General features: G+C 45.4%; 1 protein-coding gene across 7 annotated transcripts in view; it reads left to right on the top strand.

Moving 5' to 3' along the window:
- The window catches only part of FNDC3A (fibronectin type III domain containing 3A), a 1,489,010-nt gene that overhangs the window by 795,023 nt on the left and 677,496 nt on the right, over window positions 1–16,491 (top strand). For all 7 annotated transcript variants that reach the window (XM_086934979.1, XM_086934981.1, XM_086934980.1 and 4 more), the window contains one exon: window positions 4,978–5,116. In XM_086934979.1, coding sequence (XP_086791105.1) covers window positions 4,978–5,116 — 139 coding nt within the window. The remainder of the gene's footprint in view (window positions 1–4,977; window positions 5,117–16,491) is intronic.

The raw sequence follows: 16,491 nt of genomic DNA, 5'->3' as shown, positions 1-16,491 counted from the left end.
GCGAGTACTACACGTTTCTCACACAAACAACCAGCTCTGCTGTAATTCAGGCGTTGAAGCACAGCGGGATTGCACTAGGTGATCCACCTGGGCCCCGATGATGAAGCATGCCACCTACTAGGTAGGTGGGTGAGGGGTTTCCTAAAACAACTTTCTGTTGTTTGCACTCCTTTTACGAGAGTTTGCGCAAAGAACCATGACCCAAACCCATTAAAGGACTTGTCCACACTGTTTATTGGCATACTACCCAGGGAAAAGGACAAGTCAACTCTTTCCTTACTCTCTAGTTGTTCTTATGGATCTGTTCATTCGAACAGCCGGGACCTGAGTAGTTTCCGGAGTTGTTGGAGTGATGAGGCAGTCCTGAGGAGCAGGGGAAGGTTTTTGTAACTTTGTCCGCCAGGTGTGAGAAAGACTTTCCTCCACTCTTAGCTTGGCTAATCCGGGTGGTGTCTGTGAGGAACAGGGAGGCAGATCATAGGTGTCTGGTAGGTTGATGGATGGTCATGCATTTGTTGACGTATGCTGGTCATTTGTTGTGCAGGGCTTTTTATGCCTGGGTTAACATCTGACATCTCTTCTGGATTAGAAGCCTGTGTAGCGTATTGAGTTGTGGGCGTGATTCAGCCACAAACGATTTATCTCTGCACAATGGACTGATGGACTCCAGAGTTTCAGAGTCACGAAATGTGTCCTCACTGAATTGTACAAGGCAGCTGCCACAAACCACTCAGCCAGCGATACGTGTGAAGTACCTGTTTGATTCTGCTGAGCTCTCATGATACAGGGTTTCTGGATATGGACCCGCGTTGTACAGGGGATTGATATATTTTCATGGACATGATAAACACATAAACAAATCTTGACATGGGAGCTTGTGAGAGCGGTTACCCTGTTTTGGCTTGCTTAGCAGAAAATACACTCACAAATAAATGATGGCTACTCAATTATGGGTCAGACTGATCCTTTGATCACTGTGCGCTTGCTAGGTTTTGAATTGGTCAGAGTAGGGTCTGATGGGAAGTAGGGTATAACTGAAACACTGTTGATTATTATGATTACAATTTATAATTAGGCATTAGTTCATCTTTATAATTAGGCATTAGTTCATCATAGTCACTTTGTACATGAATGCAAGCAGGTTTTAACTTGTGGCATAGTGGAAGGGAGAGTTGAATGCATTTTCCAATTTTACTTGATTTTTTTGTAATGGTTATGGATTGGGAGGCAGTGAAGATGACAGGGGAGGCAGGGGGTTGTCTTTATGACAGGATGACTAGGCTTGGGTTAATAATTTGACACACTAATGACTTGGAATGTCAGTGAAGTCAGGAGCTAAATTAAATGCAAGGTACTGTCTCAGAACTTACAAAATCATAAGCTCAAAATGGTGGTCGTTCAAAAGACCTACTTGATGAGTAGCGAGTGCTGATTTGTTTGATTAGGGAAGTATGATTTGGTGGCAGATGCCAGATTTACATGGGAACCATGTAGTCTAGCAGTAAATGTAAGGAAGATTGTACAATCTGAGGCAAGCAAAAAGCGAGTGGATCCACAGAGGGGCTGTGCGACTGTCAGTAGATTGTGGAGATCACAGGAAGACATTTTTGACAGGCTTAGTCAATTATCATTAAAAACCCAAAGCCCATATTCTAGAGTAGACTTCATATTTGTCATGAATGGATGGAAAGACACAAGAGGAAGAGTAGTTCTGGACCAGCCAGATAGCTAGTACACTTTGCAAAGGTATTTGGAATTGGGGATTTATGGATTGCGAAATGCTATTAGATTAGACAATATTCATATTTCTTTGGGGCACACATTTGTTCTGTAGACTGGATAATTTTCTTGCACCAGACATAAAAGTCACTCATCTGGCAGGTTTAGAATACTTAGCTAGTCTCTGATTACTCATCCTGTGCTATGACCATTAGTAGAAGTAGGAGTAGGAAGATGACTTTTATCGTGTGGCACTTAACTGTTTTTCATCTGAAACTGTGTATCATTTACAAATGGTTGTGACTCAGAATTACCTGAAGAATAAAAGCACTGTATTTAAAACATTCTCAGAAGAAAGGCACCATCACAAGTAAAATATAAGAGATTGACGTAGGCTGGTAGAATTAGGGAACTAGAAGGGGAATTTTTGGGGAAGGAAAAATTCCTTTCCTGAAATGCAGTGTGTGTGCCACTTAATGTGCATGAGGAGAGGAGTGTAGGAATCTCAGTGCCAAGTACTACCACGGCACACCTCAAAGAGGTGCATAGCAGAGTATTAGATGGCAGACAAAGAGGAGTAGTGCTGAGTTGTAGGAACAAGTAGTTGACGTATATATGAATGTGACAATCAAGGACCCCCTGTTTCAAAAAGATAATCCGTAGTACAGGGAAATAATCAGTGTGAAAAAAATACCAGGGGTCAACACTAAAGAAGTAAGGGGAAATGTACAGAAAGCACACAAATAAAGTAGTTAAAAAGGTGTAGTTGTATTTATTACAAATAGAAAAATAGAAACATTTATATTAAAAACATTACAGATGATGATTCAAACTGCACCGACAAATCTATGGGTAACCTAATGACACATTAATCATATACATATATCACAGTTACAAAAAAAGCAATTTTCAATTAAAAACAACAGACAAAATAAAACATTAAATCACAATATGAGAGAATATCATAAAAAGATCTGGTGGCAAACAATGTAGGTCGACGCGCGTTTCGGCGTTATGGAAAACGCCTTCATCAGGAGCCACAAAAAAAGCTAAAAAACTCTGATGGTGTATGTGATAGTCTTCTCAAACAACTGCAAGAGAGCTAGGCGACTCATTTATATTCTGGTAATGTATTGAGTAAGCAGTGCATCGTTATGCTAGAAACATATGCAGGTGCATCAACCTATGGGAGCAGTAACAACAATATTATCTGGCTTCCCGTAGCAGTTGGTAAAAACGGAGTATTGCAGCCTTTCAATGAAATGAAATTTCGTGGATATACGAATATTTTTTATCTCTCTCAAACTCCTTCCACCTAAGGGAACCTTTAAGCTCGTATGTTCAATAACATGCAGCCATTGAAAAAGGAAAATGCCACGGTTTGATGAGATATTCTGTAGCCGACAATGGTGTAGGGTATCTCATTCAGGAGGTTTACGTGGAGTCCGGATGTAAATGATTGCCTCAAACGCAATGAATGGCGGTAAATGGCAAGAACACAGCTACGATATAGACCGTGTTTCGTAGAAACAAAGGTTCGCACTAGGTGGCGGAAACACAGCTACGATTCCGACCTTGTTTCGTGGATAGAAAGGTCGCCGGCGTGTGCATCAACCTGCGGGAGCCGCGGAAATGATCTCTGCTGGCGTCCCGCAGCCGTTGGGATAATTCCGGACTCCACGTAAATCTCCTGAATGAGATACCCTACACCATTGTCGGCTACAGAATATCTCATCAAACCGTGGCATTTTCCTTTTTCAATGGCTGCATCTTATTGAACATACGAGCTTAAACGTTCCCTTAGGTGGAAGGAGTTTGAGAGAGATAAAAAATATTCGTATATCCACGAAATTTCATTTCATTGATAGGCTGCAATACTCCGTTTTTACCAACTGCTACGGGAAGCCAGATAATATTGTTGTTACTGCTCCCATAGGTTGATGCACCTGCATATGTTTCTAGCATAACGATGCACTGCTTACTCAATACATTACCAGAATATAAATGAGTCGCCTAGCTCTCTTGCAGTTGTTTGAGAAGACTATCACATACACCATCAGAGTTTTTTAGCTTTTTTTGTGGCTCCTGATGAAGGCGTTTTCCATAACGCCGAAACGCGCGTCGACCTACATTGTTTGCCACCAGATCTTTTTATGATATTCTCTCATATTGTGATTTAATGTTTTATTTTGTCTGTTGTTTTTAATTGAAAATTGCTTTTTTTGTAACTGTGATATATGTATATGATTAATGTGTCATTAGGTTACCCATAGATTTGTCGGTGCAGTTTGAATCATCATCTGTAATGTTTTTAATATGAATGTTTCTATTTTTCTATTTGTAATAAATACAACTACACCTTTTTATCTACTTTATTTGTGTGCTTTCTGTACATTTCCCCTTACTTCTTTAGTGTTGACACCTGGTATTTTTTTCACACTGGTTGACGTATATATGAACAGGCTAAGGCCTCAGTAGGGCTGGCACTTTGAGTGAGTAACTGTCTGGGATGCATCCCTTCATAGATTTTTACAAATGGGTAGTCTTAACTAGACCCAGAAGACCTGCTTCCGCAATGATATAATTTCATTGCATACTTTGGCTTCCTAGCATGACAAAGGAGGAGAGGCTCACACTGGAGGGAAAAATCATGGTTAAAGAAATTAGTGACATCATCAGCAAAACTGACTCTGTGAATATGTTGATAACGAATGCTAACCTTGCTAAACCATCAAAGTAATGCCTATTTTATGCCCATTTTATGTCCAAGTTCCCTTAAATATTGGTGATGGTATTAGCCCACACATTGATGGAATCTGATTTGCTGTCTCATACTTTCGGATCAGTCTAGCTTCATGCCAGAGATATCCACCAGAAGGGATTTGCATAGGTTTTCTACCCATATGGAATGGGATTTTGATGATCGCTCTATGTACTGAGAAAGCCTTTAATTGCTTCTAGTGGTGTGTTCTCTTTCTAGTCCTGTAAAAGGCTTCAGTAAAAGATAGAGGTTGTGGGTGCCACTGTTGTATATGTATATCTCGTAAGTTAAGTTACTTAATATTAATGATGTGGTAAATGTTTCTGGTTTGAAATTTAGCAGGAAAAAAATCATAATAGAAGGTACAAGTAGAGTTAGTGTAAAATGTTTAAAATATTTGTTAACTCTCCTCATTTTTCGAGGTACTTATTCAATGTTATACATAAGGTACATTGCAAAGAAAGTGGTGTTGAACCGATAGCTTATTTTTTCTGTAGGGTTCAAGCAGAAGCAAATTCCATAAAGGGATCCGCCTCAGAAGCTGTGAGTTTTACAACCATGAGCTGTGAGCCTGAAACACCAAACCCTCCATGGATAACTAACCGGACAAAAAATTCACTTACTTTGCAATGGAAGGTAAGAAAGGTGCAGTGAAAAGTAAGAACCAGAAAGCTATGCGCACCATATCTCAATGCTAAAAGAAATGAATAGGCAGTAACTGGTATGACTGGAAGAGACTTAATTTTCATGGTTGTTATTCTGTTTCTTGATTCTCTGAGAACATTACACCAAGTGCCAACAGTGACAAGGAAACTTAATAAATTGGCACTCAGAAACTGGACCATCCCCCCTCAGGATTTACAGTTAATCAACTTTCATGTATTAATACACATGCCGGTACACTCCCTGAAATGCTGTGTTAAGTACAAATTTGATTAAAATGTTTCAAAAATTACTTTCAGTTGCAGTGACTGCTTAATAGTAAACACCCTATTAATATTTGTTTTTAAAAGATCAATGCTTTTGAGCTTGGTCAGAGAAGACTACTTAAACTCAATGCACTAGCATGTTTGCTTGGACACAGCATTACTGCCAAGGGTACTCATTACATGTGGCATAATGCAAGTGAGCCTGTTAAACATATTTAAATAGCATTTGGGACTTATCACTAGTGTTTTACATATTTTTATAACTGCAATACCCGTTGCTTCCACTTCAGATTAGCCCCTGAGATCAGGCTCCAGAAAATCCTAAAGCATAGCAGGTGTGGCATTGGCAAACTCAGTGATTCCAATGGCTCTAATGCACACCAATGCCACATCAGAAATAAAGGTCCAATCTTGGTTTATTAGGAAGTTCACAAGATGGTGAGGAAAACACAGCACAAAGATAGTGCACGCTGCTTGGAGTTGCCAATGGTACTGAAAAGTACATTGTGATAGAATACCCTAATTACTAGTGAGAAGAGACTAGCCAGAGGTGCTAGGGAGAGGAGATTACCTTGAAGAAACTAGACAGTTAGAGACCTTTAAGAGGGGTAGGAAGATGAAAGTGCCCTGAGGAAAGAAAAGGCCAGCCTGATACTTAGGGAGGAAAGAGAACCCTGGTGGCTGTGGAGAAGATTGCTCTGATTAGGCGGTGGAGGAGAGTATAGTAGGACTTAGGACAGTGTGGGTGTTGGGACTGACCATCTTTTGTGTAGTATTCCTTCAGAGTTTAGCCTTCTTATTCTGAAACTGTTATTGTTGTCAATAGGACTCTGCACGCTTTACCCCTGCTAACCAGTGGTAAAGTGCTTGTGCTCTTCCTTTCAAGCACTTCAAAAATTGGTATACACCTGATTAGCACATTTAATTTACGTGTAAGTCCCTAATATATGGTACTACATGTACCTAGGGTCTGTACATTAAATACTACCAGTGGGCTGCAGCACTCATCATGTCACCCACTGAAGTAAGTACAAACCTGTATTCATGCCTTCCACTATAGCCGAGGTGTGCAGTTTTAAACTGTCATTTAAAAAATCACTGTTTTCACATACCTAAACCTGGTCTTGTAATATCGATAAGTCACCCCTAAGTTAGGCCTTAATGCCAAATAAGGAAGGGTGCACAGTATTAAAAGTAGAACATGTAGAAATTAATATTTTACATGTCCTGGCAGTGAAAGCCCACAAAGTTGTTTTTGACTGTGCAATACTGGTTATCCCATGTGCTATTACTGGTTTACACTATTTCATGTAAAATGTGCTAAATTCAGTTTGGGAACAGCTAGAAAAATAATTTATGTACTAATTTCTTTAGTAATTTAAAATCCAATTTAATGGTAAGGTCAGATATTGCATTACTATTTTGGAAAAGACACTTTTAGAAAATGTTTGTGTTCCTGTCTAAACCCAAAAGGCATTTCTACAACTGTCCATCTGTCACCTGACTGCTGATGGCTCCCTTGTCGAGGGATGTATATTTCTCCCAACGGTGGACAGAGGGCCCTGGGTATTGCGAGGAAGTTTCCTTTGTTGAAAAGATAGTCTAGGGGGCTGTGATCAGCCCCTTTCAAAACAATGCCTACACTGTCACTAGCAGATGAATTTCGCATATAGGACCTTTTGACTGTCTAGTAAGACTAGCTTCAAACACTGTGGAAAGGGAAGAGCTGCCCAGAACTGATTTGAATGTGGACATAGATTGGCGGCTCTTCAGCGGGCTAGCACAGGGCATAAAAGGGGCATCCCCACAACTCTCCTAAGAAAACTCCTGGACCTGTGATGAATCAGAAGAAAGTCTGAATCCTGAAGGGAGATTGGACCTGTTTGCATTCAACCCAGGACTCCAGAAGGGTCTCCATGGTTCAGTTGGCTGTCATCATGTGTGAGCTACAGTGACATAACAAGCTTCCAGAGGCCTTTTTTCCTGCAACTGCCAAACTGACCAGGTCCAATTGGATCTGCCCTGGACCTTGCTTCTGGCTTCTGTTTGAGTGAGCCCTAACGCTCAAGTGTTGCCTTGCCAGCTCCTGGAGCCTTGGCTGGTGTTAGAGTGTACTCCTCCACTCCAAACTGTAAGAACCTGGACCAACTTTACCAACTTTTCCTCAGAAGAACCTGCAGGATACCAGGATTTCTGCTGAGCCGAAGCAGTTGACGTCGGATCCAACTTAGTGGTTTGGCCCTCTGAAGAAAATCTGAATTCGAGCTAAGTTTCTAAATCGAAACGTAGAGGGCATCATGGAGACCGACACAGAGTTGTATTTGATTGATGTTGAGGCCTTCCTGGGCATGGACTCTAGCTGCTCAGAACTTTCCCAGCCTTTGTCGACGACTGAATTTGGACCCTGCTCTCCAGCACCTCGTTGTTGTTAAGCCCCGCTTTGGATCCAGCTTGCAGTTAACCCTTCCAAGGACTTGTCGATAACCACTTTTTTCCCAGAAAACTTTCTAAGTCAGAAGGTAAACTTTCCACTGGGATCAACATGGTCCCTTTATTCAACCTGTGGTCCATCGCTGTTAGCCATAACTTTTGACTTTGTCCTGGTCTAGGGTAACCAGATACGCATGGTTGGTGCTTAGCACTTGGCACTTTTGAAGCTATTTTTAACTCAAATTTTTAAAACTCATAGGTCTGATACTACCTATTGGATTTTTGTCATTTTTGTATCTTTTTATTTATTAAAATATTCTTTATTTTTCTAATTTATAGTTCTCATGTTATAACTGTCTTTGAGTACTGCATAAATCCTTTACACATTGCCTCTAAAGTTAAGCCTATATGCTGTGCTTCACAGCTAACAGGGGGTTGCTCACACATTTATTTTATGTAATTTTGCCGTTCACCCTGATAAGGATTGGAATTATTATTTGAGGTGGCTTCCCACAACCTTCAGCTAATACTCCAATCTCTATATTGGTTCTTTAGAATCACCCTCCTTTCCTTCAATTTAAAGAAGTCAAAGCGAAATTCTGCTCCCTTGCACCATTCTCAGTCAGCTAAGCAAACAAAGGAGTGGCGCCAACCTTCTTGATCTCTCTCCCGAAGACGACCACCATCAGAGCCGAACCCGCAGGTGGTTTGGATGATGACTGTGACTCGGTGATGAGTTTGCTGAACCCTACTCAGATGATAATTGGTATGAGGACTTACAGGAGGCTAGTAGCCGTGATACCTCTACAGAAACAGCTCTTCTTTTTCTCCCTGTGGTCAACATGGGAACTGTTTTTCATGCCAAGGCGGGAAAACATCTTCTGTGTCCCTTCTTCCCTTTTAACAAAGCACTAACAAATGGATTATTACAGGACTTGGGCCAACCTTGCTCTGTCCCTTGCCCCCTCACACCCCCGCCCCTCTTGCTCCTGGTGACTCTGCTTTTTTTTTGCAGAACACCTCGCCTAAAAGCAGAGTGGTGCAGACTTCCACCAGCCTCTCCAATCCCAACACATTTCTTACCACTCCCGATGATAGGGAATTGAAGTGAGTGGAAATATGTCTTTTCCTTTTTTCGACCAGCTTGGGCCTCAACTCTGTTAATGCCAACTGTTCGTTATGACGCTATTCATATGCCCTTTGATGGGCCTTACCTTTTTAGGGAAGAAGTGGATTCCACACTCAAGCTTTTTAAGGAGAGCAGGCTTACCTCTCGCTCTCTGGTCCTTTCCGCCCTATCTCGACAACTGCAACAGTTCCAGCCAGTGCTCCTTTTTTCGCTTTGGCCAAGGTGTCCCTTACTGCCAAAGGTTGTGGCGACCACTGCCCCTGCGGCCAAGGTCAGCATGCTGCCCAGCCTAATGACCCCCTACTCTGTGGCCGCACCCGCAAAGCCTCTTTATCATTAACATTCCTTTGCAAGGTCACAGACACCTGTTGAGAGGAAGAATCCACTGATTCTCACTGGTCTGGCAGGTGATGATGTTGGACAGTGGGTCCTACAGATTGTTTGCAAGGAACACACCTTTCCCTTTTCCCCGCCGCACCTTCCAGTGTACCCCCTCTAACCCCCCTAGTGATGGAAAGAGTAGCATCTCTCCATTTTGTGGCAGGAAGTAGAGGCTCTTTTAGCCAAATGGGCTGTTGAGAGAGTGCCAGTGGCAGAAGTAGGACATGGTTTTTATTCCCACTACTTTCTGGTTTCCAAGAAGGACGGGGGACTATTGTAGACCAGTACTCTCTCAACGCCTTCCTCAGATAGGAGAAATTCATAATGCTTACCCTACTCCAGGTCTTGTCTGCCATCGGCCTATACTTCCTCCCTAATAAATCAGTTTAAACAACTAGTGTCCCATCAAGGATCCTAGGGGTGGTCCATTCCAATACATAGGGACAAGTGATTGAGAGATGGGTCACCCCAAGTGGGTACACTAGCTCCACGTGACTAGTGGGGGAAGGAAGACATTTCTTTTTTATATATAACCCTCACACACTTTAATAGTGTCATGCTTCATCATCGGGTTCACCCTGATTCCTGAAGGTCAGGGTGTGCTCAGCCATATTTCAGGGAGCACTTATTAGAAGGGTAACCAGGGGGCTTAACTAGAGATTGAAACTTCCTCACCTTCTCCAAGGTATCCCTTTATTAGTGGAGACAGTAGGGAAAGTAAAAACAATATCTTGCGGGTAATGTGGACTATTATGGTTCTAAGACCCTATTTCAAACCAACATATCTGAAAGAAACAGGCTAGTATTAGATCCCTTACCCTAGAATATCCCCAGGCGTCAGACTGGATCCGGAAACATTTGCGTAGCAGTACCCCTGCGTGTCGGTAGGCGTCGTCTGCGGCTCCGCGTCTGTCGTCGGCGTCGTTGGTTGGCGCCGGGAGGACGTCGCCGGAGTACTTAGACGCCGCCCACGCGCGCTGACGTCAGTTCTTATACACAGCTTTTCCGCGCCAGAAACGCAGAGCCAACACTGGTTCCATGAAACTAGGGCCCTGAAAGGGGATGGCCTTAACCCTAGATTTTGGTTCGCAGAACGGGGAGGATGGGTGGGGCGGTAAGGAATCTAATACTAACTACTGTTTCTTACAGATATATCGTTACCGAAGGTAAGTAACTTGTGCATCTGAAAGAAACAGGTTAGTATTAGATTCCTTACCTTAGAATAGCTACCCGAGCAATACCAACCCCGGTGGCGGGTCTGCGAACCAATAATCACACCAATAATCACACCAGAAAGTCCTGGAGGACGGAACGGCCAAAGAAGCCATGCCTCCGGACTTGGCTGTCAGTGCAGTAGTGTCTTGCGAACGTGTGCAACGAGGCCCACGTAGCTGCCTGACAGATGTCCTGCAAGGGGACACCCCGGCCCAGGGCAGTGGTAGCCGCCGTGGCCCGAGTGGAATGGGATCTCAGCCCAATAGGAGGTTCCTTTTTAGCCAAAGGGGCAGAAAGGGGATCCACAGCCTTTGCTGTGCACCATGCCACAAACTTGTTCCACCTGCAGGCGTATACCGACTTTGTGGAGGGACACCTGGCTGTCAGAATAACATCACACACTTCAGGGGGCAAGTCAAATGGCCTCAACTGTCGCCGCTAAATCTCCAAGCATGGAGGTGGAGACTGGACAGGTTCGGGTGGAGGACCGTCCCCTACTGCTGCGACAGAAGGTCCTCCTGAAGAGGCAGACGAATCGGGGGATCGACAGACATACTGAGTAGCTCAGGATACCAGTATCTTCGTGCCCAGTCCGGAGACACAAGGATAACCTGGGTCTGGTCGCGCCTGATCTTCTTCAGCACTCTGGGCAGAAGTGGTATAGGTGGAAAGGCGTACAACAGACCGCAGCTCCACTCGCGACGAAAAGTGTCTCCGAGCGAGTGCCGCCTTGGAAATTCCAACGCGCTGAACTGATGACATTGCGCGTTCTCTTCTGTAGATCTAACCAAGGCTCTCCCCACTGCTGAAAGAGGCCTTGCGCCACGTCCGAGTTCAGACGCCATTAGTGATCCATCATGCACCGACGGCTGAGTTAATCCGCCCTGGCATTCAGAGAACTTGCCAGGTGTTGAACCACCAGGGTCACGCCCTGATGTTCCAGCCACTGCCAGAGGCTCAGAGCCTCCTGGCATAGGGTCCACGACCCCACCCCGCCCTGTTTGTTGCAGTACCACATGGCGGTGGTGTTGTCTGTGAACACCTGCACTACACTCCCCCGGACAGGGGGGAGGAATGCCTTCAGTGCAAGCCGGATTGCTCGCAGCTCCAGAAGGTTGATTTGGAGGCGGGACTCCGCCGGAGACCAGAGGCCTCTGATCTCCGCCTCTCCCATGTGGCCTCCCCAGCCCTGGAGGGACGCGTCCGTCACAACTACGTGCTCCGGTTGGGAGAGGGATCTGCCGCTGACCCAATCGCGGTCTGTGAGCCACCACTGCAACTGTCTTGCAGTGCCCTCCGAGATCAAGAAATGGTCGGACAGGTTGCCCTGATGCTGGGCCCACTGAAACTTCAGGTCCTACTGCAGAGCCTGTGTAGCTTGCTTGGAGATGTGTACTGCCTTGAGTGGAACTCAGAACTCTTGTATGCCTTTCAGCTTATACCACTCCTGCCCCAGTCCTCAAGATGATCAGGATAGACCGGTCCCAAGTTATCATAGCTGTTCCAGATTGGGCATGGAGAGTATGGTATGAAGAGAACTCCTGGGCTTGAGCATATGTCCTCCAATCAGGCTGCCCCTCCAGGAGGACCTGCTGTTGCAGCAACAGGACCGGGTTCTGCACCTGGGCCTTTGCAATCTCCACCGTCATGCTTGGAGATTGAGTGGTGACAGCTGAACACCTTTGGCCTTTCTTCGGCAGTGGTTGATGTCACCTTGGCTGTCAATCGTCTCTCATCGAAAACTGTATAGGCCTGTGGTTAGGGCAGATTTATAGCGTGGTGCCAGATTGAGCTACTCCAAGCAGAGTTATCTTATGTTCTGTTTTCTGTTCTGGCTCTTGCATGGCAGTGCTTTGCTTTTGGCACAGTTAAGGGTTATCTTTTGTCCTTCTTAAGGTTGCCAGATCAGCGCTCGATGTTTAAGTCATGGGTTATGAATATGATGCAAACACATTTTCCCTTTCTCCTTTTGTCATGCTCAATGAAACCTTAATGTCGTTCTGAGTTATGTGATGTGCACTCCATTCGAACCGTTTCACAGCGGCCCTTTACGGCTCCTTATTATAGTGTCCTCCCCAGCCCAGTCGCATGTAAATGAGTTACACCACACACGGAACTTGGTATTATACGTCTTTATTTCTCAGGAGTGTTACCAATAAATGGGACTTACTGCCTCATGAATTTTACTAACCACATCCAATCACTTGCGTCACTAGACTATGGAGACCGTTGAGGACCATAGGGCTTCCTCACTCTATAATATGCAAGACAGTACATCTCCCCCTTTTTCAATAAAAAAGTACAATTGAAATATATATATATATATATATATATTATATATATATATATATATATATATATATATATATATATATATACCTCATAGTTTCTCAATGAGTCATCAAGGTGCTCAAATCACTCTTCCAGATCTCGTGGTGGGAGGCTGGGGAAAACCAGGAGAAACCGCCTCAGCAGTCACTGGTAAACTAGAGACTGATGCAGTCTTGGGGCTCTCCTGGCCATTTGATGACAAAGTCTCACACCAGATGTCTGGGGCTGACAGGCTGTGAGGCAGGTGCTTCAAATATGAGGAATCCCTCGTAATGGACTTTCCAGAACACTGAGCAGTCATCATGTGTCCCTTACTAGACACAACTTACAATGCATCTGCATCAAATAGGGCATCACATTTGTGTTTTTGCTTCTACATGACAAGGACACGATTCCCCTTCTGAAACATAGTGTACCGAGCACATCAATGCTTGTCTGCATAAGTCTTCATTCAGGATTTGTGAGAAGAATCAGTGAGTCAAACTTTCTTGGCATCAGTTATTCTTTCAGTGGTACACTGGTGCAGCTTGGTGCCCCTGGCTCTCCCGAACATCAGGGTGACCGGTATTCTGCCAGTTGTAGAATGAGGGATAGATCTGTGGGCACGAAGAGTAGAATGAAGAACAGACTTCAGCTCAAGTCCGCTAGCACAGTGTGCTCGACAGCCTTCTTTTTTTTATAGTCAATTTTATTGGTTTTGTGAATAAAAACACGTAACATTGCTACACAGTGGCACACGACACAGTTGTTTACTTCCCCAGATATTGCCCATAGTTCGTATAGTCAGATTGATCACATATTTCATCTTCAGGTTACCCACTCCCAGCCAGTTCACCGAACCCAACTACTTGCTCCATGTGCGCACCTACTTGGCAGGACAACCTCTCGCTTCATACAACAGTTTTTCTTGCATTTATAAATAAATAAATAAATGGTGCACCAGTTCACTCCTTTACACCATTTAGCAATAGTCGAGGAGGTTGGGTGTTTCCAGGCGGCTGCAATGTCTCTCTTTGACCGCCATGATGGCCGACCCTAGGAACAATTTGTCGGCTGAGGAGCCAACCATCCCCTCCATCACCCCTAGAAGCAGGGCAAGGGGCTAAGGGGGACCGTCCTACCTAATATCTTGCTCAATTCAGCCTCTATTGATGACCAATAATTGGTGCTATAGGTGCAGGACCAGACCATATGATAGAAATCAGCGGGTCCGCCGCACAATGTGGGCATCTAGGGGTAGGAAGAAGCCCAGCTCGATGCAATCGGACTGGGTTAAGGTAAGCACAGTGGAGATAGTATATTTGAAATTAGCGCATGTGGTTGTGTCCCTCAATCCGGTCCTCCCTTCCTCCTTTCTAGGCAGTCTAGACAACTGAAGGCTGGGTGCGCTTCCTTATTTATTACATTTTTAGGTTTGTTATTGTCACAAAACTTCACACAGTTCTAATATTCTTAAAGGTCCATATACAAAATCCAAAGGTTCTCCTGGCAGGGTCAGGTCCTCTTCCGGCCTCTCTCTACTTCCGACTTCTTCCCAGTGGATCAGGCTTGGGGTAGGTCCCAAAAAGGAATCAAACAAAAGAACAACTCAGGCTACTGTTTAACTGAGGATACCAAAAAGGGATGGGAAAGTGCGCCACCACCAGAGCCCTATTCTTTGTGAAGGTGCTTAGTGTGGGGGTTTTAGTGCTCCCTCCCTGGTGCCTTTCAAGTGTGCCTGCAGCCCTTTTACAACCACGGCGCATGCCCCGGGCACTTGCCTGCTTCCACGGCACTCCTGTGCCGTGGTGTTGGAAGACCCTGCTCCCTAGTCCTCGTGGATGGCAGAGGTCTTGGGCGCTGTGCTCCCTGAGCGGTCTCGGCGTCCTCCGTCGTCCTGGGTCCTCATGCTCCCGGGTCTGCTCCAGTCGTCTTCCTCTGCTACCTGCTGCTCCTGGTACTCTCGCCCCACTTCCTCGGGGTCCGTTGACGTCCTGCTCTCTCCTCCGGTCCTCGGCTTCAACTCCTCCGATGCCGCACTTGCCTCGCCCTCCTCCTTTTCGGCCGGTTTGCGTCCGCTAGACCGCCTCCCTCACTTCCGGTCTGGCGGATTGTGGTGGCCATGTTGGAGGAGTCCGGGTCGTTAGATGGTGCGGGACCATCACAGCGCACCTGGCAGAGATGGTTGAGTACACGGGGGGCCATCAGGGTATCTCTCCAATCCTCTCCCTCTAAAGGGCAGAGCCATTGCTCCCACCAAGTTCTGAGATAATGTAGGGTGGATGGGGAGTTATTTATCAAGAAACAGTAGATTTGAGATACTCCCCCCATCCTCCTCCCCAGGTTACCTATTATAAGTTTGGCCTCTAGTGGTTTGAACTCTGGGAGTGTAGGGTTCCCAGGAATGTGAAGGGCAATGGCCTGCCGGAGTTTGGAAATACTAGAATTGAGTGGAGTTTAGTGAATAAGTGTGTTTTAAGTGTAGCTGTACCCCTTCCACACATGCCCTTGGTGTGAAATCCCTATCAGGTCCCATTTCCGGAACCCTTCCAGTGACACAACCTCCCCCAGCCAGGTACCATGCCACAGGGGTGTCTGTAATGTGAGTTTGACATCCCACTGAGTGTATCTGAGTGCAAAGTGCCATTCCAGCACGACCGTCCGAGTTATTGCTGGAAGAGTATAAGGGATTAAGCCTCATAGAGCATAGCCTGGACCCGGGAAAACCCAAGGCTCTCAAGTTCCAGCCGACAGGCTGGATCGGACCACCCACCATTAAACAAGTAGTGTATCACCAGGCGGTGGGTGGCCATGTAGCCAGGAAAGGGTTTGTCATCCTCCATACCGCCATCGTATGGAGCCCGCTGACAGTGGGTAAGGGCTAGTGGTGGTGATCTTAAGTTACCCCAGAGAAAAGCTGTGATCATGCCTTCTAGTCCACAGAACCAGCTATGGGGAGATGGAGTGGGAGGTTCGGAATCACATATAAGATCCAGGAAAGCACCATCATTATGAACAGAGCAATCTTGCCGAGAGGATTGAGGGGGAGAGATTGCCACCTGTGGAGATCCTTTTTTGTGCGTTAAGTAAGGGGCTGACGTTGAGGGACCAGGTCAGCACCGGGTGGAGGGCCACTCGGATGCCGAGATATTTGAAGGAGAGGCGTCAAAGAGGGATAGTTGTTTGTCAGTCTATACATTCTCATGAAATGTGAAGGGGCACCAAGGTTGATTTGGCTGGGATAAGACGCAGACCTGAAGCTTTTCCAAATGACAGTAGGACCTGGAGGCACCGTGGACCCGAGTGTGCCGGGTCAGCAAGGAAAATCAGGACGTCCTCTGCATACAATGCAGTGTGATCCTCATGGGCACCTGTCCAGTGCCAACCCCGTATCAACGTGTCAGCGCGGATAAGACAGGCTAACGGCTCTATTGCTAGAGCAAAGAGGAGGGGAGAGAGAGGGCATCCCTGCCAGGTTCCTCTCCTGATAGGGAAGATCTCTGAGAGTGCCCTGTTGATGAGATCCTAGCTGACAGATTAGAGTAAAGCACCCTTACAAGGTTCCTGAAATTGAGACCGAATCCTGCCATCCGCAGCACATTTCCCAAGTTCAGCCA

This window comes from Lissotriton vulgaris, chromosome 8 (genome assembly GCF_964263255.1).
Source record: "Lissotriton vulgaris chromosome 8, aLisVul1.2, whole genome shotgun sequence".
In the NCBI taxonomy this organism is placed as follows: domain Eukaryota; kingdom Metazoa; phylum Chordata; class Amphibia; order Caudata; family Salamandridae; genus Lissotriton; species Lissotriton vulgaris.
This window is presented reverse-complemented; position numbering and strand designations above follow the sequence as displayed.